The sequence below is a fragment of the Varanus komodoensis genome, unplaced genomic scaffold (assembly GCF_004798865.1).
Source record: "Varanus komodoensis strain SLA01 unplaced genomic scaffold, ASM479886v1 scaffold12, whole genome shotgun sequence".
Classification (NCBI taxonomy): Eukaryota; Metazoa; Chordata; class Lepidosauria; order Squamata; family Varanidae; genus Varanus; species Varanus komodoensis.
Window position 1 is genome coordinate 21,789,928 of NW_025335349.1, and position 22,362 is coordinate 21,812,289.

Below are 22,362 nucleotides of genomic sequence, written 5' to 3' on the forward strand. Positions count from 1 at the left end.
CTGTGGAGACAGAGGGACTTGGCATGTCTGGCTCTTGGGGTCACAAAGAGCCAGACACAACTTAACAACTGAACAACAACAACAAAGGGCTAAATGGGATAAATATGTCTGGTATTTTCTAGCCAAACATACTCTAGACATTTTCGAACCAGGTCTAGTGTTCCGCTGCTAAATTATTTTCCAGTGTAAGCTATTCTAAAATTTTGTATTGTGGAAAATGTTCTGGTTATTTTTATTGTATCATGATCCTGGTTAGAAACTGTTGTAAACCACCTTGAAAGCTTTGGCTAAAGGGAGGGATAGAAGTTAAATAAATAGTATATATAAATCCTAACTCTCTGTTTACGTTGTTACTGATCCGTAAGAGGACCCCCAGTTATTCCATGACTGCTAAGTTTGCTCACGAGCCTTTGGTAAGGGACTCCGTCAAAAGTCTTCTGAAAGTCCAAGTGAATGATGACTAGTAGATTACCCTGCCCGCTTGTTTGCTGACACTCTCAAAGGACTCTAAAATTTAAGGTAGAACTTCCCTTTGTGAAAGCCATGCTCATACCTTTTCCAGCGGGGCTTGTTACTCTATATGCTTCCTAATTTTATCTACAATAATGCTTTCTACCAGTTTACCTGGAATTAATGTTAAGCTACCTGGCCTATAATTTCCAGGGATTCCCCTTGGATCCCCTTGTAAAAACGAGCATTACATTGGGCATTCCCTAGTCCTCTAGCAAAGAGCCTGATTTTGGAAAGTCTTTTCTCCTTGTCATTTTCCTTATTTGGGATTCTGTTTTCTGAAACTTCCATTTTATTTTTCTAATAGCTTCCTTGATACTTCTTATTAACCATGTCAATGACCTCTTGGGCTTGGTTCTGCACTTTCTAATCTGGGCCCTTTCATCATTGGGCCTTTTTGTAAACTTCAAGCACCTGGATGGGATATAATTCACTCTCACCATTTTACCAGTTTCCTCATCTTAGAAAAGTTTCCAGATCTGAAATCTAATGTGACTGTGTTGGTCTTCCTTGGCATTTTTTCATTGAAATACATATTAAATCTGACAGCACTGTGGTCACTGTTTCCAACTGGTTACTCAACATTTACGTTTCTAAGCAAAATCACTTAGGAATCGATCCAGGGTTATCTCCCCATGGGTCAGTTCCACAAGCCATTGTTCTAGGGCACAATTGTATAGATCATTGAGAAATTTAACCTCTTTTTCAGGACTGGAACATGCAATTAACTAACCAAGATGGGATAACTGGCATCAACCATCAGGACAATATTTCCTTATTCAGAGGCCTTGCTGATTTCACGTTAAGATTTAAGATTATTCCAAACATTCTGACCTGGAGGACAGTGGCACGTTGCAAGCAACGAATGAGCTTCAGAGCCCAGTGGGTTCCCCCCAGTGCTTTTGTGGGTGCCTCCACCCCTTTCAAGTTTTCTAGTCTGCTCAACAATATGCAGTCTTGGAAGCAGAGAGCCACTTCTCTTCCATTACAGCCTTCCTTGACCTTATCCAGAGATAACCCACAAAGACCACACAAGTGCAACACAAGGAACATTTTATTATGGGCAGGCAACGGAAAGCAGAGCCCACCTCTCCTGAAAAGAAGCAATGGGAACACATGCTCTGGCTCCCTCCAACCATCAAATGTCTATCATCGGAATGCTCCTTGCTATCATTACCCCCGTTTCAAGTGAAGGTTTGAAAGCCTCCATATACGTAATTTTAGATTATTATTCCTTTGTAGCAGATACCAGGCTGTAAGCCACATGTGTCATTCCCTGGAGGAATTCCTGTCTAAGAGAACTTACCAAGGAATTCATAGTGGGTCTCCGGGGTGGTTGTTTGGACCTCAGAGGCCAGCTGAATATAGAGATTCTAAAGCAAACTAATTGGTCAGTCAAGCAGGGGACAGATGGATTTCCAATGGCTGCAGGTGACATTAAATTCTTCCATTTCCAAAAGCTACTAGCCAAGCAATTCACAATTTCCCCAGAGAGGTGAAGGCTGTACAGTAATTTAAATCAAGCCAGGGTGTTTGTCACATTCCTAATAAAAGAAGAATTGATACAAATGATCCATCCAGTTATGTTCTAGATATCTAATTGAAACTCTGGGAGGGTTCAGAGAGTTTTCAATAGAAAACTGCTCAGATTTTAAAACCATGCAAGGCAGATTTGGGGCCACCTGATCCAAAGTGAAGCTGGTTTTTTTTAAGTTTTACATTTAAACATATTAATTCTATTGAAATCAATAGGCCTAAATCAACCTTAATCCAAACAATTATATTTAAACTTGTTACAATGCAAACTGTGCATGACTGTAGGGACTGAGCTTGCTTCTCTCAAAATACAGCATGCCAAACTAGAAAGCTCAGTCTCCAAAGGTGAGCTAGAAGAAGCCAAGGCAGGGTTGGAATGCATGATTGAAATGCCAAGGTGAGCAAGCTTCAAGCTAGGCAAAGCAGCTGGTGAGAACCGGACCATCTCTGGTTCAGGAGAAGACACTGCAGAACAAGGAGAATTAGAGGGCGAGGGGTATGAGTAGGGTTGGAGTTACCCCTTTTTGGAATCTGTCCCCCTGGCTTCTGCAGACTTCTTCTCATGCTCAGCCAAGTCCTATAAACTGAGCCAACCCAAGAGGAAGTCTGCAAATGCTTGCAGCCCCCAGTGCTGCTACTGGCAACCTTCCCAGTGACTGCAGGGTGCAAAGGAAGGGTGCTGTAAGCCAGCATGCCTGGTGCCATTTCTGGGGACTGATCTTCTGCCTCGCCCACTGCTGCTCATGATGGTGAGCACCCAAGTGGGGAACTGCAAGCAGGCATGCCAGACATCATACCCGGCCACCCACCTTTTCCCCTGACCATCGCTGTTGGCGGTGGAGGCAGCAGCAGGCGTGGGAGAGGGCACTGCTTATGTCGTGCATGGAGCCGGAAGGCTTGATTCCTGGTAAGCACTCAGCAAACCCTGGGAGCACTTGCCAGGAACTTGGGCTCTGGGCCCCTGCAAAGCAGACTTGGGTCTGCGGAGCCAAGCCCAGGGAATCCAATGGCTTCCCAGCCCCAAGCTGATTCTTCACACATCCCTAAGTGTGAGTTTGTCAACCTAGTGCATGGTCAAGTCAAACGGAGAGACCAATTAAGTATTGCCTGGTATTTTCACCATCTTGCCCACAAGCAACACAAACCTCCTTGAGGATGGAGCCATCCCCTTTGGAACTGATACCTACATGGGCATGATAGGTGCTTAAAAAGGTAAAGGAAAAGGTTTCCCCATGACATTAAAGTCCAGTCATGCCTGACTCTAGGGGGCAGTGCTCATCTCCGTTTCCTAGCCAAGGGAGCCAGCGTTTGTCCGCAGACGGTCTCCGTGCTCATGTGGCCAGCATGACTAAACACCGAGGTGCACGGAACGCTGTTACCTGCCCACTGAAGTGGTACCTTTCTATCTACTTGCATTTGCGTGCTTTCAAACTGCAACATTGGCAGGCGCTGGGACGGAGCAACGGGAACTCATCCCGTTGCGCAGATTCGAACCGGCGACCTTTCGATCAACCAGCCCAGCAGCACAGCAGTTTAAACCACTGCGCCACCTGCATCCCCATGATAGAGGCTACTTGTTAGCAATTTTATTATTACTCACTCAGTATTACAAAGCCAGCCCCGACGGACCAGCCTAGCTCTAAAAAAGACTACATTTCAGAAGCCCTTTGCCTTGATCTTCTGGAAAGGAAAAAGAAGAAAGAAGCGTTCATGACAGTGCCCAACATTTTGAGGAATTACAGCCCCACTCTCTGTTGGCACTGGAAAAGAAAGATGCAGAATAATCCACCTGATCCTGCTTGCTTAAATTACTCTTTACTCCAAGCGTGAGGAGGATGCTATCTCTGTTTTGTTTCAACTGTGTTGAAGAAAATGAAATCTTCTTAGACCAGGGATGGGCAACTGGAAGCTCCAGGGTCACATCTGTCCATCCCTACTGGCCAACTTAAGGCAATATGGCATGCAAGTTGCAGCAGTGTAATGGTCCTTTTTGAAGCACAGGCATTGTCCCTGGGGGTACCTACAGATACACTCCCAAGGACAGTCCAAAAATGCAGGCAGCTGTGTTACTCCCTTTCCACAAAACAATCCTAGTAGTTTTCATCTCCACTAGAAGCAGGTCCTTTGTAAATCTAACTGATCTTGATTTTTATTTTTTGTGTCATTTCCACACTGCCCAATAGCTGAAGCTCCCTGGGCAGTTGCCAACAATTAAAACCATAAAATGCAACATAAAGTACACTATAAAGGTTTAAAACTAAAGTATAAAATATCAGTAAAAGCCAAAGTAAAAACCTGGCAGCAGTACAAAGACTTAAAATACAGTGAAAGATGTAGAACAACAAGGACCGAATGTCTAACATTCCTGGGAAAACACGAAGGTCTTCACCTGGTGCTGAAAAGAACACAACTTATGTGTCAGACAAGCCTCACCAAGACAGTCATTCCACAACGAGGGTCCTCAAGTGCCCATTCAAGACCAAACCAGCCCAAAACACTTTGCATTCCAATAGGGTATCCTATCTCTTCCCAGATCCTGTAAAGACTTCAGCTAAGTTCAGAGGAAACAAGGAAGTCTACATGACTTGGGACCACAGTACCTGAAGGAGCAACCCTCTTAACCACCATCAGCCCAGACACTATGACCAGAATCTGGACCTTGCCTCCACTGGTCACACCCAAGGGACGCCGGGTTGGTGACAACAAGGAAAAGGGCTTTTTCAGTAGTGAACCCCCGTTATGAAGCAAGGTCCCTACTGAAGCCTATCTGGAGCACCAGGTTAAGACTGTCCTCTGCTACAGGGCATTAATTAGTTTACTGGGGGTTTTAACTGCTTAAATAGGGCTTATAATTTGTAGAGGTTATTGTACCTTGTAATATGTATTTTAAACATGGTTTAAATTTTTGTATGGCAAGCTTTTATGATTTTTAAATGATTTTACATTATATTTTATGTGTTGTTGTAAACTGCCCAGACAACTTTGGCTATTGGGGAGTAAATTAATTATAATTAAATTCCAATTGAAAGGTTAGAAGATTATTCCTGCATCCCTGCTATTCAGAAGATGGCCTTTGCTATGCCTCTGTGAACCCTTGGTTTGGTATAGCATTGGCAAGGAGAAAGGTCACGGTGGCCACGGGGTTTCTGGCAGCCCACACTGCACAGGGGAGGCTCCAAATCCTGACCCATCTTTTCAAAGGGGTCTTCCAGTCCCCTGTGCTGCTGTAAAAGGCTGCAGACATCCAAAAGGGAGAGAAACGTTTTGGGCAGCTCCTTTCCCAGTGCCACAGAAGTCACTGTGGTCACTGTTTGTGCCGCATCCTGCATAGGGTGCAGGAGAATTGATGTTATGTGGATGTGCCCTGAATTACTGGGAACAGAGAGGAAGAATGGAGCTGTGTTCTGACCCAGAGAAGAGTTCCTGTTCTTCAGACTTCTAAGCCTGTTAACATTCCGAGTACTGATACGCCTACACACATTGCCTCTGGCTGTTCCTCTCCAAGAACTTCATGAGAGAATCAGCATGTTCTCTTTGAGGCACTAGACCATCCTTTCCCAACCTCAGTCCCTCCAGATACTTTGAACTACAACTCCCATCAGCCCCAGCCACCATGACCAACAGTCTGAGGCAATAGGTGTTGCAGTTAAAAACAACTATAAGGCATTAAGTTGGGAAAGTCTGCCCTAACCAACTGGGGCTTCTGAAGGCACTGCTCCTAGTATTAGTCAACCGTTGTTGGACTCGCAGTTGACCAGTGTGGACAGAAAAGGGTCAATGCACCTTCGGGCCATTTTGTTTTTCATTTTGTATCAGTCTTTTTAAAAAGGCTATTATTTGCTTTGCACTGAAGCACTTAGGGTGCAATCCTGTACATGTTTCCACAGAAACAAGTCCTACATTCCCAGTGTGTCCCAGTCGGCCATAACTCTTCGGATCATTAAAAAAAGAGAAAAAAACCATTCTACTGAAATAGCAGTGGCAGAAAGATAGCACAATGGGAGGGGTTTAATTATTATTTTTAATTAGTGCAATAACACCTTCATTTAAACGCTATTGTGTGAACATTTTTAAATGCAGCTGAAAGCATGTTTAAGTGCTAATTAAAACATTAATTAAAATGTTAATATGATGGGTCTGATTATAAAGGTAACAGTGCAGGCAGGCTGGGTGATATGTCACTGCCTATATTGTCTAGCCCCTAAGAAAAGACAAAAGAGTAAACGAAGGACTACCCATGCCTGTATTAATTGTGCGGCTGTTCCATTTCTTTAGGAAAAGGATAGCCTTTCAGAAGTCTGAGAAAAGATGGGTAAGCTGAATAGATCCGTGATTTGATTTTAACATCATATGGATACCCTATAAAAGTGGTGCAAATGAAGCACAGCAATTCCACATGGCCCAGATCTCGAGGCTTGGGGGGTCACACCAAAGGTAGTTCTGGCCCAATGGGACAGCAGCCTCCTTACTGCAGGGAAGGTAGTTGGGAACCCCTGATACGTCCACCTTGGGCCCAAGGATGAAGCCCTCCCACCAGCTTCAGCCTCCAAGGATGGTCCTCCTGAAGACTCGAAGGTTCTTCATGCATGTAAGAGATGCAGAACACAAAAGTGAACACAGACCTTTTAAGATTGCAGGTGCATCCAAGAGAAGATGGAGCTAGGGACCTGATCAGCCTACTTAAAGCCTCAGTTGCTGCTCGCTCCTTGTTGGAGCAACAGCTACTTCAAAGAGGAACTACTCCAACCCACCAGATCCTGCAGAGCACAGTCCAAGGTGCTATTAGACTCCATCTTGCTGTGCTCTTGTTTAACTATTCCTTGAATGTGACTCTTGCTCTTCCAGTTCCCTTGTAGCAGTATCTGCTTGAGAGCCCCACTGATGGGATCTTACCAACTACTGATGGAACACTTAAGTACATAGCATGAAAACTCCCTAAGATCTATTAAGGTATTTCTCCTGGATGTACAATGGCACATAGTGTACAAATCAGGACAAGGATGTGACGTACTGGTGTAAACACTGCAGAAAGACAGCATAAAAAGAAATCAAAGGCACAATAAAATAGTGCCCACCATTGAGAAATAAAGCAGCATGCCACCTTACATTCTTACATACCAAAGGACCACCTGCTGGAAGAAGTACAACAGAGAGCAGGCCTACCGAGCTTCCCTTCACAAGGACTCCTAGAGCCTGCTAGCGGCCACAGAGTAGCTGCCCCTTCATGTCACGTCGAAGCATCATGCCTCCAGTGGTGGCTGGACTGGGAGAAGGGCCTTTTCAAACACACGCAGGTTCATAAGGGGCAGAGAAAGTCATAAAGAGCACTGTGAATTGTGTCCAGAAACAGATGAGTGGCCAGTAGCAAGGGAGTCACACGCTCCCTGTGTCCAACCCCAGTCAACAGTCTGGCTACAGGAAGCTTGACCAACCGAAAGTAACCAATTCCTTAGGAACAGTCCCCTCATCCATGGCCTTCTGGCCTCAAAGACAAACTTAGGTCGAAAAGGACAAGTCTCTCCCATCCCCTCTACTTTGGGATAGCTACTGCCTGCTGTTCCACAACCTTTCTAAAATAGTGTTGCTCCTCCAACCCTCAGGCAATGATTGTCTCCCCTCAGGTCAAGTTATTTACTTTCTAGAAGTTATTTACTTTCTAGTTCGATGGCAAACTCAGATCCCTGACACTTGGCGCACCCTTCTCCCCCTATGAAAGAAATGTTCCTGCTCTGCTGTCATACATCATGTGTGTACACTAGAGGCTGTACGTGTCACTAAATAGTAAAAAACCTACCAACAATTAGCAAAGTAAAGATTAACAAGTGTTTGGCATCACATTATCTCACAGCAGGAGCCAAATCTCACTGAGCAAATCTGTTTCTCCAGGATAGGAATTCATGTCTTTGCCACAACGTCATAAATCCTGAAGATGCCAAACCTAAAAGCCCAGCTGTAATAAGGCTGCCTTGCAACTTTCTAAATGTCTCTGATTGTATCACAAGAGATTTATACAAGCCATCCGCAGAAGGCTCCCTGGAGCACAGAAAGTCACTGGCAAGGTATGTTCCTTTATGCATCGATAAGGCCAGGTCCACGGCTGGAACAGAGTGCTTCCATTCAGACCTTGCTGTTTCAGTACAGATGGTGGGTGAGCCCACGCACATGGCCTGAACCTCCCAACTGTTGTTAAGCCCTTCGCCTTCAGGTAAATGCCTGAGCAGGGCTCAGGTCTCCAAGTATTGTGCCTGTTTTCCCCATGTGGAAATGAAGAGCAACCATCCACTTACATGGGAAAAAGTGAAGCTGTGCCTCCAGGGATGCAGAACCTCAGATCCTGGGACCAAATCTGGTTCTCTGGGGTGCACCAGATCCTGTTTCCCTGGCCCCACTCTTTCCCCTCTGGTCACCACATTTGTGGGGGTTTATCAGCTTTTGTGCAGTTCCTTCCTCCTGAAAGGTAGAAGCACCTCTCCTAAGCTTAGTCACTGGCAGCAACTAAATGCTAATATTTGGTGTGATCCACTTCTTCTGCCAGCCACCACTGGAATGTGGCCACCAAGAGTTACTCCAATAGGAAATTGGCTCTCAGGGGGAAAGAGGCTCGACGGAGAGCCGGTTGTAGAGTAGCAGGGAGAGGACCTGCTTGCATTCAGGAGATCCAAGCTACAGTCCCCCTTCTGGCCACAAAGCTCACTGGGTGACTTTGGGCCAGTCCCTGACTCTCAGCCACATGGCTATATGTAAGAATCGTCTCTAGCATCAGCCTGCTTGTGTAGCCATACATTGAGCTAGCATGTCAAGTCTCCTTTGCTAAGCTGGAAAGGTGCAGGCCTGCAGCTGGATGGGCGACCACATGAGGAAAATGAGCAGGGGGCTGGACTCGATGACCTTATAGGCCCTTGAAACTCTAATTCCATTCTGTTCTCTACCACCACCCTTGTGTTCTTGAACAGACACGAGGAGTGGCGGTTAAATTTGCCCCTAAGAGCAGTGGGGATTTCACTGACAGCCAGACACTGAGAAAAAAAGCCAGTGTCTATTTTCAGAGTTTCATTCTGGATTCTAGTTATTATAAAATGTGATAGAAAATTAGAAGAGGAGCTGAAAAGTTTTGCCAACATGATGCCGTTACTGTGTGTGCTGGGGGAAACATGAACAGGGAATCCTCTTGTGCTCATGTCCTGTTTGTGGGTTTCTAGAGGCAACTTGTTGGCCGCTGTGAAAAACAAAATGTGCTTGTCTGATCCAGCTGCATTATTTGTATATTTTTAAGGAAATGGCTTCAGTGCACAAACATAACATTGTAGCACTTCTATACTGCTATGGGATATTCAAAGGATATCAGCTACATTTTCTATTAGACTCTTTTACAACAACCATGTAAGGTAGGTCAGTATTAATATCCCAGGAATTTAGGATGAGAGTGTGTTTGGCTTGTCTAAGAGTTTGTTTATGGCAGGAATGGAATGTAGATTTGGGGCTTGATTTATAGTGGTCTCTTAGCCATAATACTGCAATTGCACATATTATCTAAACAGAAAACCTTACAAAACAGAGTTCAAGGTCCCATAAACAAAACATATGTTCCTTTGCATCCAGTCTTTGCACTCTTGTGCAAAAGTCAACAAGGACTGGTACTCCAGATGTTTCAGCCTACAATATCCATCAGCCTAGCTAGCAAAGCTTAATGGTATAGGATGCTGGAAACTACAGGCCAAAACATCTGGAAAGGCTTAACTTGCCCACTTTAGTAGAGGCTGTTTGACCACAAAGCTCACCAGTAGCCCAAATTTAGACTGAGATGCTTCAGCAAATTGAACTAGGTATTCATTTATACCTGATCTGCAGTGTCCGTTTTAAGTGAAATTATAATATATTTTAACTGTTGTCTTCAAGTGTGCAGAGTTTGTTTGGTTTTTTACGTGATTCATGATTGGGGTTATTTTAACTCTGCATTCATTTTACTTTTTGAATTTCTTATCCAACTGTTGATCCTTCCTTTTATGCCTTGAATTAGTTCATTTGCTTGTTAGACTCTGAAAATTCCTTTGGGGGGAGGACTGCCTTACCTCCCACAGCTTCTTCATGCCACAGCATCCTACTCTCACAGCCATTCTGTTTTATTGTTACTAACGGCACACACCATTCAAGGCAGCTTGTATATAATTCTCTGGAAGAGAACAGGGTCCATTTATACAAAATTGCAATGTGCCTTTTCAAACATCAATAAAATAAAATAAACTAGCAGCATTCTAATCACTGCTTTTGTTGCCTAGTCATCACTGCATGTTTAGTGATTAGTCACTGCATGTTCTTTTGCAAAATATATACCGGAGAGAACCAATCAAAAGCAGAATGTAGCTTTTAAGTTGAATTTGTTAAATTGCAGAACACAAGAAGGTGCTGAATTGGCCAACGTTATTGTATGAATAAGCAATCATCCGAGAAGGCAGAGGATAAAATTCACTGTTTTCAGCCCCAGATTTTAGGAGATTCTACTCCTCCCAAAGAAGCCCCTGATACTGGGAGAAGGTGATGTTTCAAGTACAGAGAAGCTTCAGGGAGAATAATCAGCTGCTGAGGGCAACACAACTGTAGCCAAAACAGGAGACTATATCTGTATCCTTGGAAAAGGATACAGTTGCAGGATGTAAAGATTCTTTAGCAAAATTAAACCTACAAGTGTGAGTACACCTAAAACCCCAAACAGTCTGAAGAGACCTACACTCGTTCAATGACCATACAGAATGCAGAGTGTCCATTTTGGGGACAAATGAAAAATTGCAGAAGGAAGGAGGGGAATGTATCCTGGCATTAGGTGATGCTTGTCTGGTTGGAACCCTAAAAAGAGTCCAATCTGCAATATCATATTACAGGTCCATTTGCCCATATATAAGTCTCAAATCTTCACCTAGGCAAAGGGACCGATATTAGCTTCCAAATAACTGCATATTTGGAAGATGTATGGAAGAGTTTCCATACGTCTTCCCCAAATCTCTGACTTTTGTCCAGTGATGAAGCTAAGGCTGGACCTTGGAGTCAAAGTCCAGGCCTCTGCAGCTTAGGCCCCACCCCACTCTCCAACACAAACACACAGACACACAACCTATCAGAGCAACAGAAGCAAACTCAATTTTACTCCTAAAGTCATATGCTATGATTTTGAGTGGGAAATGCAAAACTACACATGCCCAGAGATTTTTTGCTTTCAGTAGGGTTGGCATTTGTGCCGTTATATCAGACATTTAAATGCAGTTGCTAAGCATGGAATGACAGTTGGAGAGGTGACTGAGGAATGTTAATTGTGTGCTGCACAACTGGACGAGTACACATTCTTCTTGTTGTTGTTATATTGCATTCATACCTCTCCCCTTTTCCTCTTGCAAGAAACCCAAGGTGGTTTACGAAGTTCTCCTACCCGCCATTATGTTTTCATAACAAACCTGAGAAATAGGTTAGGCTGAGAGGCAGCAACTGACCCAATGAGCTTCATGGCTGAACAGGGAGTAAGACCCAGATGTCCTGGGTTCCAGTTCAGCACCTTTAACCACTTCACCACCCTGGTACACATAGCCATTAAGTAGAGCCCACAGAACACTATTGGAACCTGAGTTTACCCAGCTCCACCACTGTTTTTGGCTCTCTACCCAGTCCTGTCCAAGACTCTGGGAAGCTCCATCACTTCAATGCCCTCCGAAATCCAGCTTGTTGCAGCAGGACACCCATATCCCAATGCAAAAGAGCCATACTGAATCTAGCCATGCCAAAGATCTATATAACCCAGCCTTCTGTTCACACAGGGGCCACTATTGACCTTTCTCGTGTTCCTCTGATAGACTATAGCAAACCTTCATGGAGACCCTTGGCCTAAATACCCCATTGATATCATCTTAGCCTGTCTCAGTCTGAGTAATAATAGATTTATCCAAGTTCATCTCTCCCCACAACTCCTCTTTTGCTGCTATACATGCACCAGAGGGGAAAAAGTCTCAAACATTTTAACACAGACCGAAAAGCATTCCATTATTGGCACTGACCTATTTCTTTCACTTTGACTAGAAGGAAACAAGCAGTTAAAGCAACATTGTTGAAACTCTACAGCCTAAAAATAGATCTACCTTGGCAGCCGTCTCAATGGACTTATACTTAAAGACAGCCTGTATACTTCTTCTTTACTGCCTCTCAGATCAGCCTTTTGTAAATGTAAAATAAGAAATGCAAACACCTTACAGTGCACTAAATCAAGACAATGCAGATCCTTCATCCATAATGAGGAACACAACTCTGATCTCTTACTATGCAGAGTGCTCTGAGCCCATCAGCTCCATCCTGGGCAGGCTCATATTATCCAACCCAGTGTTGCCCCAGTGATCAGTTTTGGGGCCATGGCTGTTTTGCTGCATTAAAATTGGAGGCACACTTTAGCTGACCCACACTCTTGTATTGCAGGCAGCAAAACCTACATTGCATCCTTCCTTTAATCAGAACCTTTACAAAATCTGGGATTCCCCCATGATCTGCAGCACTAGCAAGAGCAGCTTGGGGGAATTCCACTGTTTCTTTACTGTCTTATTAAGAATGACATCACTGTCGATCTAATACAGAAAAAGGGAAGATTAATGGCTATTACGGTTGCCTGCCCACCAGGGTCAAGTGCCACTTCCCTCTAGTGAGGACTCTGTCCCCAGAGCCTCTGGCAGGTTTTCATTCATGATAAGAAGAGAAAGAGCAGCCCTTCTCCCTGGTGTCTTTTCTTTTACATTCCCTTTGCATCAGTGAACAAAGACTTGGTATCACTGTTGATCTCTTTATGCTTGGTAAGAATCTCCAGGAGCTGGTAACAAAAACAAGCATAGACTTCTAATGCTTGAGGACCTCAGTTTGTGGGTCTCCTTACTCCAAAGGGTATCTATAGTGCAGGGACAGAGATTCTTGGGGAGTGGACTGAGCCTGCTTGGGATCTGAACTTATCCAGAATTTCTTGTTTCCCATCTTGCCCCACCCCCTTTCCCCCAATGGGAAACAAGCTTGAAAAGCCCCAATCACTGAATGGCTTCCTAGTTTCTCTGCTTCCCCACCCCTCATTCTACCTCCAATGGCTTAGCGGCTGGCAAGAAGAGCTGTAAGCTAACCTAGGCTGCTATTCTGGATATTTCACTGTGCCCATTTGGGCAGTAAATGCTGTCCCCAAAAGCTTCTCTGGAATGCAATTTTGTGCTTGGAGGCCTTCCCCTCAGGTTGCCTCACAAACCGTCTACCTCCCAGCTGCAAGGCCCTGTTCCAATGCCAAGAGTTGAGTGTTTGGTTTTGTTTTTTCATACAGCCTAAAATGTTTCCTGTTAGTACACAAAGGTCTTACTGCATTGACTCAAGCAACAAAATAAAGTGCATATTTTGGATCCAACTTGTCCCCAGGCAGAAAGAATGGGGAAGTAATTCTTAGTAAGAGAAATGGAAAGCAGAAAACTTCAAAGTGCAAATACTTTTACACCACCACCCCAAATGCATCAACAGAACAACAAAGGCATGCTCACATAGGCACGTTTAACACCTGAACTGAAGCCACTGAGCCACTGAACTGAAGCCACTGAAGCCATATGTATACGCCTACATGTACTAGTTGCTGGAGCAAACCACCAGATAGGTTGATTTCTACTGGCAACAGGGAATGCTGCAGCTGATGGACCCCTGATCCAATCCAGCAGGGGCCCTTTTATGTTCTCCTTTGGACTGACTGGAACATCAGTTGGTAACTTGTTTCCATCAATCACCACATACAATGCTTGCATCACAAAGCAGAATTCTTCAGAATCAGTTCACACTTCCAGCTATAAAGTATCAAGTTTCTGAACTGGGAAACAATGAGTACCATCTTCAGAACTAGCTAGGATATTAGTGCTAAATTAAACTATGGTTGACTATCCTGGCTTGCTTGATAGATTTTTGCTTGTTTCATTTTTTATATTGTGATACTGCCCAATAGCCAAAGCTCTGTGGGCTATTCACAATTTAAAGCAACTTTAATTTTTTTTATTTTCAAGGTTGTAGATTACCTAGAGTCCCAATACTGCCCAGAGAGCTTCAGTGGTGCAGAGTAAAGAAATACAAAAATAAATACAAGGAATAGGTGAAAATTATGATCATGATGATGCTCTGTGGCTAAAAGGAGTGACAATTGAACTGGGGCATCCAGGTTTTTATTTTTTAATATTTATATTTTATTCGAGTTTTATCATCTTTCAGCAACAGTGAAAAACTGCTGAGAGAATGAGGTTGAGCTGATCTTTGCCTGCCTGCCTCTCTCTTCTGGATTTCTTTCCACCAAGCAGTTGGTGAACATGCCAAATGGGGTTCATCCAATAAGGTTCTCCAGACCTCCAAATGGATGCATGGAGCTCCATGCTCTTCCATGGAGCATGGAAGAGCAACCCCTATGCACACAGACGTTGAGGGTGGTGCTTCTGTTCATGCCCATCCCCACGACCTATTCACATTATGAACGGAACAGCTGAGGAAAGCAAAATGAACTTACGGATGCGTACGCAAAAGCAAGTTTCATCGCACTTGAGGTGAGGGTGGGAAGAGCATATCCCTTCAGTAAGTGCACACAGAACTGCAACCTTAACTTAGTTTCAAAGCAAGCAAATCTGTAAATGGCCTGCTTCCATCTTGGCAGTTCCCGCCACCAAGGTAAGCACCTGACCTTTTGGGCATTAGAAATACTGAAAACATGTCCATTGTTCTGGACCACACATTCATGTTCCTTCCTTTGGATCCAAACCAACAGACCCGCCTTTCCTGTTACAGCCTTAAAGATGTGGGACAACATTCCTTAGGTGTGTCCCATCTGGTTTTTAGGAGTGGAGGTTGGAGAATGAAGAAAACCCACCTCGCTAGACTGCTGTTTAAAAAAAACTGCAAAGAATTATTTAAGTTTCTAAATGATGGAAGAGCCAGTTGTAGAAAAGGGAAACATGCTGCAATTTAACACATTCTTAATTTTTTTATACTGCACTTTATGGAACAGAGTTGCTTTTATTACATATTTGGAGTGTAGCTCCAATTTCAGTTCCACAACTGGTTGCTTTCATAGGTCACACCATGCAAAGCCCCACCTGTGCAGTTCGCCGTGTCCAGTGGCGAAGCAGAAGAGGCTGCTTTGCAAATGCTTTGGAGAGCAAAACCAACCACTGAACTTGACTAAGCCATTCGGTGCCTCAAGCAGCCTTCTCCAACCAGGTGCCCTCCTTATCTTTTGGACTATGCCTACCAAGATTCTTGCCCACTGGCTATGCTACCTGGAACTAATGGGAGTTAAAAACCAAAACAACTGGAGGCCACCAAGTTGGGGAAAACTAGCAGAAAGTATTTAAATCACTAAAGTATTCATTTGGGTCTTGGTTGCAGAATACTTTAGATGTTAGCGGAAATGTTATGGAATATATAGTAATTTCATCAGGGGAACTTTCACTCCAAGTTCTGAAAGTCTAAAAACTACTAGTTGCAAAGTAGCCAGTCGTTTTCTTCCCGACATCATTACTGGAAAAGAACTGGCATGGCTCTAACCTTGTGATTTCCCAGCATTCTGCCTTGATGGCATCATTTCCATGTTGGCCTGTCCACTAAGGAATCTTCGTGCCACAGAGGATTCTGAGGTATAGACCAGACCATGTATGCAAGGCCTAGGTACTTGGAGAACACAGGCCTGTCAAGCCACACAAACACCTTACAAGAACTGGATTTGTCATCTAGAACACACCCAACACTCACTCCTTCAGTACATTTCTGGGGCATTCACAGTTCAGGCCAGGCAGGTCATCCTTCAGAATGATTGCTCACCAGTATCAAACCTCTCCCCAAGGAACTACGGAGAAGCTTTTGAGGCCCCTCATGCTTCCTAAACAGTTTGAGAAATCAGTGCTATCCTTCACAAATTCAAACTCTGTTCCTACAACAACTAGTGAGTGTTGAACACTGCTTCTGTGTTTAACGTTACAAATACAACATGTGTGACATGGAACCGAGGTGGAATCCACCTCATGGGGCTGTGGAGAATAAGACCTCCTTCAAACTCGCACATCTAAAACTGAGAGGAGACACCATTCAGGTTCAACAGCACTATTTAACAACCTCACATGTCCCAGTGTTAGCTTTAAAATGATTCTGAACATAGTATTTTTTTAAAGGGTTCATGAGCTCAAGCAAAGCTCTAGGAATGAAGTTGGATAATGAAAGCAAGGATGATCGAACTGCTTTTAGACTCTGGAAACGATGCAATGATGCTTTTAAAGGCTGGAGAGCAACGCAACACGTAAGGATAGAGATTAAATCACTAACAGCCTGAGAGGGGTCGTCAAATAAAAATGAAATGGGGCTTCAGAATGCACATTTAAGAGAAGTCTGCAGAAAGATGGATGGATGGATGGTTAATCCAACAGCAGCTTTGCTTTCAAATGGAAGGAAGGTAAAAACTCGGCTTGCGGGGGGCGGGGCGGGGAACGGCTGGGAAATCGTGGGAGAAAATTGTTCCTCTCTCGCCTGGACCAGGTGAGATGGTTCCACTGGGATGGCAGCCATCCTGGCTTGCAGAGCGGGAGAAGGGAAGGGCCGCGAGCGCTTCCTGGCAGCCCCTCGCAACCCGTTTCCTTCCGCATCGAAGTGCCCATTCATGCAGATCTGCCCGTGCCAAGCCCACCGAGAGCCCCGCTCGCTTGGCACAGGCGAGGAAGGCTGCCCCTGTCCTCTTTCCTCTCCCGCAATCCCAGCCCCATCCGATGGATACTTTCCCCTTTCTAGCCAGCCAGCCAGCCAGCCGACCGCTCCTCCGCGCTTGCCCCTCAGGGGAGTGCAAGGGGGAGCGCAAAGGAGGTGGGAGGAGGAGGAGGAGGAGGAGGAGGGTGGTGGTTCAGGAGCAGGGGACACCTTCGGCTTTGCAAAAGGAAAAGGCAGGAGAACCGCAGCCCTTACCTTCCACAGCCATTCTCTCAGAGCTCGCTTAGTGCATGCATAATTCGCCTGCCAAGAGATGCTACTTCTCCTCCTCCTCCTCGTCCTCCTTCCTCCCCTCTTCCCCACCCCCTCCTTTCTTTCTTTCCTTCCTTCTCTTTCTCCCTCCACTGTTTTCCCTTTTGCTCATCTGCAACCGAGAAGATCAACCTGCAACAAGAAAGGGTTATCCCCGCTCCCGCTGCACTCTGGGAAACGTAGTCTTTGCGCGTAGGTCAAGCCAAGCCACACAATAGCCCGCTGGTTGGGTCCGGGCCACCTCGCTCTTCTATGCGCGACCAGAGCTTCCGCATGAACACCAGTTTCCCCAGGGACAGGAAGAATCCATGATCTCTCCCACTCTATACCCTCGTGGAAAAAGAAAACTACAAATCCCAACAAGCAATGCTTGCTAGTTTTAGCGGCGACCTGGAGTGGGGCTATTTGATTGAGGGCTTCCTTGTCAAATTAGGGGAGGGAACAGGTAGAGGTAACCAGTGCAGGACACAGGAAAAAGCCCAAGCCACCTGGGAGTAGAGCTCTTGCTTACTTAAAGGAACAACTGCTAGCATACAAAACGACTGCAAGGAATCTGTGTGCAACATTAGTTTTAGCCAATCTTATTTGGCAGAGGGGATTATTGCTAATGTTGTATATGTTAAACTTGCAGATGATGATCTCTTTTTATCTCTAGCCTTTCACTACACTCTCTGAACTTTCAGGATGCCTATGAAATATTAACCTATGTATAACTGATTTACAATGTAAATCAATTTTTAAAATCTATTTTTGGCATAGCACTCATTCCAACAGTCTTTTTTTTTTAATCACCTTGCAAAGTAGCCCCATAGAATGTTATTGGGAACACGAAGACATCTTCCAGTGTTTTAAAAGTTTTGAGGCTCTGGCTGCATTTGTTTGCCTGCAAGAAATGCTGGCGGATGCAACACATAGCCGGAGAGCTGGCCAGATCGACTGCTACAGGCTGGCCCTCATGCCTTCCATTTCCTGTTCGGTTGTGCTACAAACTCCCTTTCACTTCTGGCTGCAAGCTGGCCACCTAAGTTTTAAGCTATGAAATACACATTAACCATCCTCATATTTTTACATATTTTATTTCTAGTAATATTTGTTTACAAGAGCTGAAAAGGGTTCTCAAGGACAGGGCATTTTGGAGAGCCATCATTCATAAAGTCATCATGAACCAGAGATTATTTGATACCATATCACAAAAGCAACAGTACCTGTGCTGTTTTCCACCAAAACCCTCTAAAGCAACTTATAAACTAAAAGCAAGTGCAAATAAAATACAGCATGACATATGAATGCCAGTGATCATCACAGAGCAACTGGAGCATAGCACCAAGCAACAACCATCACAATAATTGAATCTGAATCTGCCTTGATTGCCCTGTACGATGACCTGTGCAGGGAGAGAGACAGGGGGAGTGCGTCCCTGTTGGTTCTCCTGGACCTCTCAGCAGCTTTTGATACCATCGACCATGGTATCCTTCTGAATAGGCTAGCAGGATTGGGAGTTGGAGGTACCGCGTGGCGGTGGTTCTGCTCCTATCTCAACGGCCGATTTCAGAAGGTGGTGCTGGGGGACTATGGCTCTGTGCCATGGCAGTTATGCCAGGGAGTTCTGCAGGGGTCCATTTTGTCCCCTTTGCTATTTAACATCTACATGAAACCGCTGGGAGAGGTCATCAGGAGGTGTGGGCTGCGGAATCATCAGTACGCTGATGATACCCAGCTCTACCTCTCATTTTCCACCAATCCAGGTGAGGCAGTGGCTGTGCTGAACCGGTGCCTGGCCGAGGTAATGGGCTGGATGAGGGCCAATAAACTGAAGCTCAATCCAGACAAGACGGAGGTCCTGTTGGTGGGTGGTTTGGGCCTCGGGATGGGGGACTTGGGCCTTGTCCTGAATGGGGTTGCACTTCCTCTGAGGGACAGGGTTCGCAGCTTGGGAGTGCTCCTCGACCCTGAGCTGTCTCTAGAAGCTCAGGTGACGGCGGTGGCGAGGAGCACCTTCCTTCAGCTTCAGCTGATACATCAGCTGCGTCCCTTCCTGGAGAATGACTGCCTGGCAACGGTGACACACGCGCTGGTAACTTCCCGATTAGATTTCTGTAACGCGCTCTACATGGGGCTACCCTTGAAGATGGTCCAGATACTTCAATTGCTGCAGAATAGAGCTGCCAGGTTGCTGACGGGGACTGGGCGTTGTTCTCATATAACCCCAGTTCTCCGTCAGCTCCAATGGCTCCCGATTGAAGTCCAGACCCAATTCAAGGTGTTGGTTATGACCTATAAAGCCCTCAACAGCTTGAGACCTGGATATCTAAAGGAACGCTTGCGCCCATATATGCCCTCCCACCCCTTGAGATCAGCAACGGATGCCCTTCTCCGGGAACCCTCTGTGAATGATATTAGGAGGGTGAGTACCCGGAGGACGGCTTTCTCTGCGGTGGTGCCCCATCTATGGAATGCGCTCCCCAGAGAGATCCGCCTGGCGCCGTCATTATTTGTTTTTCAGCACCAAGCTAAGACCTTTTTATTTAAAACTTATTTTAATTGCTAAATTATTGTATTTATTAGGATTTTAAATTAGCCGAGAATGCACTGGGGGTTTTAAATGTTTTTTGTTTGTTTGTTTGTTTGTTTGTTTGTTTTGTTTTTTTTGTGAGCCGCACCGAGGCTTTGTTGTGATGGGCGCGGCATAGAAATGTTATAAATAAATAAATAAATAAATAAATAAATAAAAAAGAAGCAAAGGAAAGTTTTTTGGAACCAAAACGTCAGTCAAGCAAAAGATTTTCCAGAACATTGTCAGCCTCGGGGTGGGGGGGGGTGGATTGCACAGTCTAGGTGCTTTTATCAAAAAAGTCCCAAATCACCACAAATCACAACTCTGTATTTATTTATTATATTTATATCCTGCCTTTTTCCCTTTCAAGGAACTCAAGACAGCTTATACAATACTCCTCCACTCATTCTTATTCTCACAACAACAGTCCTGTGAGGTAGATTAGGTTGAGGGTCTGTGACTAGCCCAAAGTCACTCAATGAGCTCCTCAGCTGAGAAGGGATGTAAGAAGATGCATGGATGATTTGCTGAGATTGACCTTAATCCTGCAAAGGTGAGCAATTGCTAACTCAAAACATGGTGCCCAGGCCTAGTTCTTCACTAACAGCACTTTAAGCTGCACTAGTGCGAGCCAATAGCTGGGTTCAGGCAACACAACAAACCATTGGTTTTTTTTAAACCATTGTTTGTCTGTCATGCTGTCCAAATCCAGTTGGTGATATTTCATGATGGTAAGTTTGGCCTTTAGAAATATCAATAAGAAATAATTGCTTGTTCTGTGGTTTTCCCATACCACCATGGCTTGTTGTGTTGTGTGAATTTCAAACACAGCGACTGATGGGATATGTGTCAACATGATGGGATATAAATTGGTGTCCTGAAACAGCAAGAGCCGGTTGCAGGACCTGATGGCCTTCATGGCCCCTTCCAGCTCCACTATTCTATAATTTTATGATTCCATAACAGTGCGAGGACTGAGAAGGAGAATGAAAACCATGATAACATAGTTGATCATCTCTCAAGTAGATCGTAGTAAAAACTGTGAGCCAAAATAACCACGGAGGGTTGCTTCTTATGTTGTGTGAACGTAGACAGCATCTTGTGTTAAATGGGCTAGGACTGTGGGGACCCATGTCCAGATCCTCAGCTCAGCCTTGAAACATTACAGCTATTTTCAGGGCTGTTGTGAATGGAGAAGTGCATGCACCACCTCTCACATTTTGCACGATATGCAGGTAAGAAATTGCTGCATTGTTAATAGGCTGGGAATAACATTTGTAGTTGGAGAAAAGTGCATTGATTGCCCTAGCAATGCTCTGGTAACTAAGTCTGCCTGACAGCGCTCATAAGGCCCTCTGCTCCTTGCTTGTACTACAGAAGAAGACACAGGATGAGACGGCGGGGTCAGGGCTTGCCCTAATGTGAAGCCGCGCGAGGCACCCACTTCAAGCAGCAGGCACGGAGTGCTGGCAGCAACGTGTTGGAGGAAAGAACTGTGTTCCCGAAAGCCTCTTCTGTACCCAAGAAGCCAGTCTGTTGCCTTCAGGTAGAGCAGAGGGTGCTTCCCTATTGCGAGTGTAGAAAAAAGGTTCAAGTACCAGTCTAGTCATATTTTACTCCTAGGATAAGAAAGAGTCTCCATCTTGCTCTTTGCCTCAGGCAGTAAAACATCTTGGGCAGTCCCTGCTGGGGACAGAAATTGTAAAACAGGTTCCCACAAAGGGCCAAGTTGCCAACTGGGCTGCTGCAGATGCAGGAGCTCATTAAGACCTGCTGTGGGATAGTGAATTTGCTGTCTCGTAAAAGCATCCATGGTTGCTTCTGTATGTTCTACTTTTATCACTGTAAAACAGGTAAGTGACACAGTGCAGGTCCCATCAGATTCTGTCAGCAAAGCAAGGGAAGAGGGATTATGGGGCTGTGATCAAAAACATCTGGAAGTCACCACCTGGCCTACGCCTGCTATAAATGAAGCAAAAGTTACAAAAGCACTGTTGGTCCCTGTCCTCCCTCACCAAACCCGTGTGGTTCTCACTGCCCAGGAGAATCTGATTTGCGCAGCAATACCCTTGTGCCAGAATTCGACAAGAAACCAATGTAGTAACCAGGGGTAAAATCATGTCTTTGTTTTGTATATCCTGGACACGTATAAAAACATTTACATTATCGTTCTTCCATGAAGCATTCCACTGCTAGCCTCATTTCTGCAATTAAGATCTTACCTATGCTTGGGAATAAACAATGTGGTGGTATTTGTCTCCTGCCCTCTGTAATGCGGATGCTTGTAATAGATTATGAGTCTCCCAGGACAGGAAACTAGGTTCTTTTAAAATGTGTGCTTTTTTTATTTCACTAGGCACATCTGCAGTGTATTAGAACTATTAATTGCAATAAGTAGGAGATGTTTCCATCTCAAAATCTCAGGGAAAAATAATAACCTTAGACAGTTGTTCCAGTACAGTGTCTGCCTGCTCCATGGAAACAAACAAGCAGAATTATTGGGGATTTTGAGATTACTTCTATACTGCTTTTTCTTATCCAAATATAAATTGAGACCTTAGAGATATACATGAATTTATTTTCTGTCCAGAAATCATGCAGGTATGTCCTGTTCACAATCCTGAATGCAAGCAGGAGCATTTTTCCCCTTGAGAAATGTGCACACTCTTGAATTTATGATCATGTTTTCCCTCTTCAAATGTGGAGAGGGGGAAGATGGAGTGGGGGCGACCCAAAAC

At 44.8% G+C, this 22,362-nt stretch overlaps 1 protein-coding gene across 1 annotated transcript in view; it reads right to left on the reverse strand.

Annotated features, from left to right (window-relative positions):
- SAMD12 (sterile alpha motif domain containing 12) overlaps positions 1-17,055 on the reverse strand; it is a 219,406-nt gene extending 202,351 nt beyond the window's left edge. The window contains exon 1 of the mRNA XM_044421607.1: positions 17,014-17,055. Coding sequence (XP_044277542.1) covers positions 17,014-17,026 — 13 coding nt within the window. The 5' untranslated portion in view covers positions 17,027-17,055. The remainder of the gene's footprint in view (positions 1-17,013) is intronic.
- Positions 17,056-22,362: the final 5,307 nt, after the last annotated feature.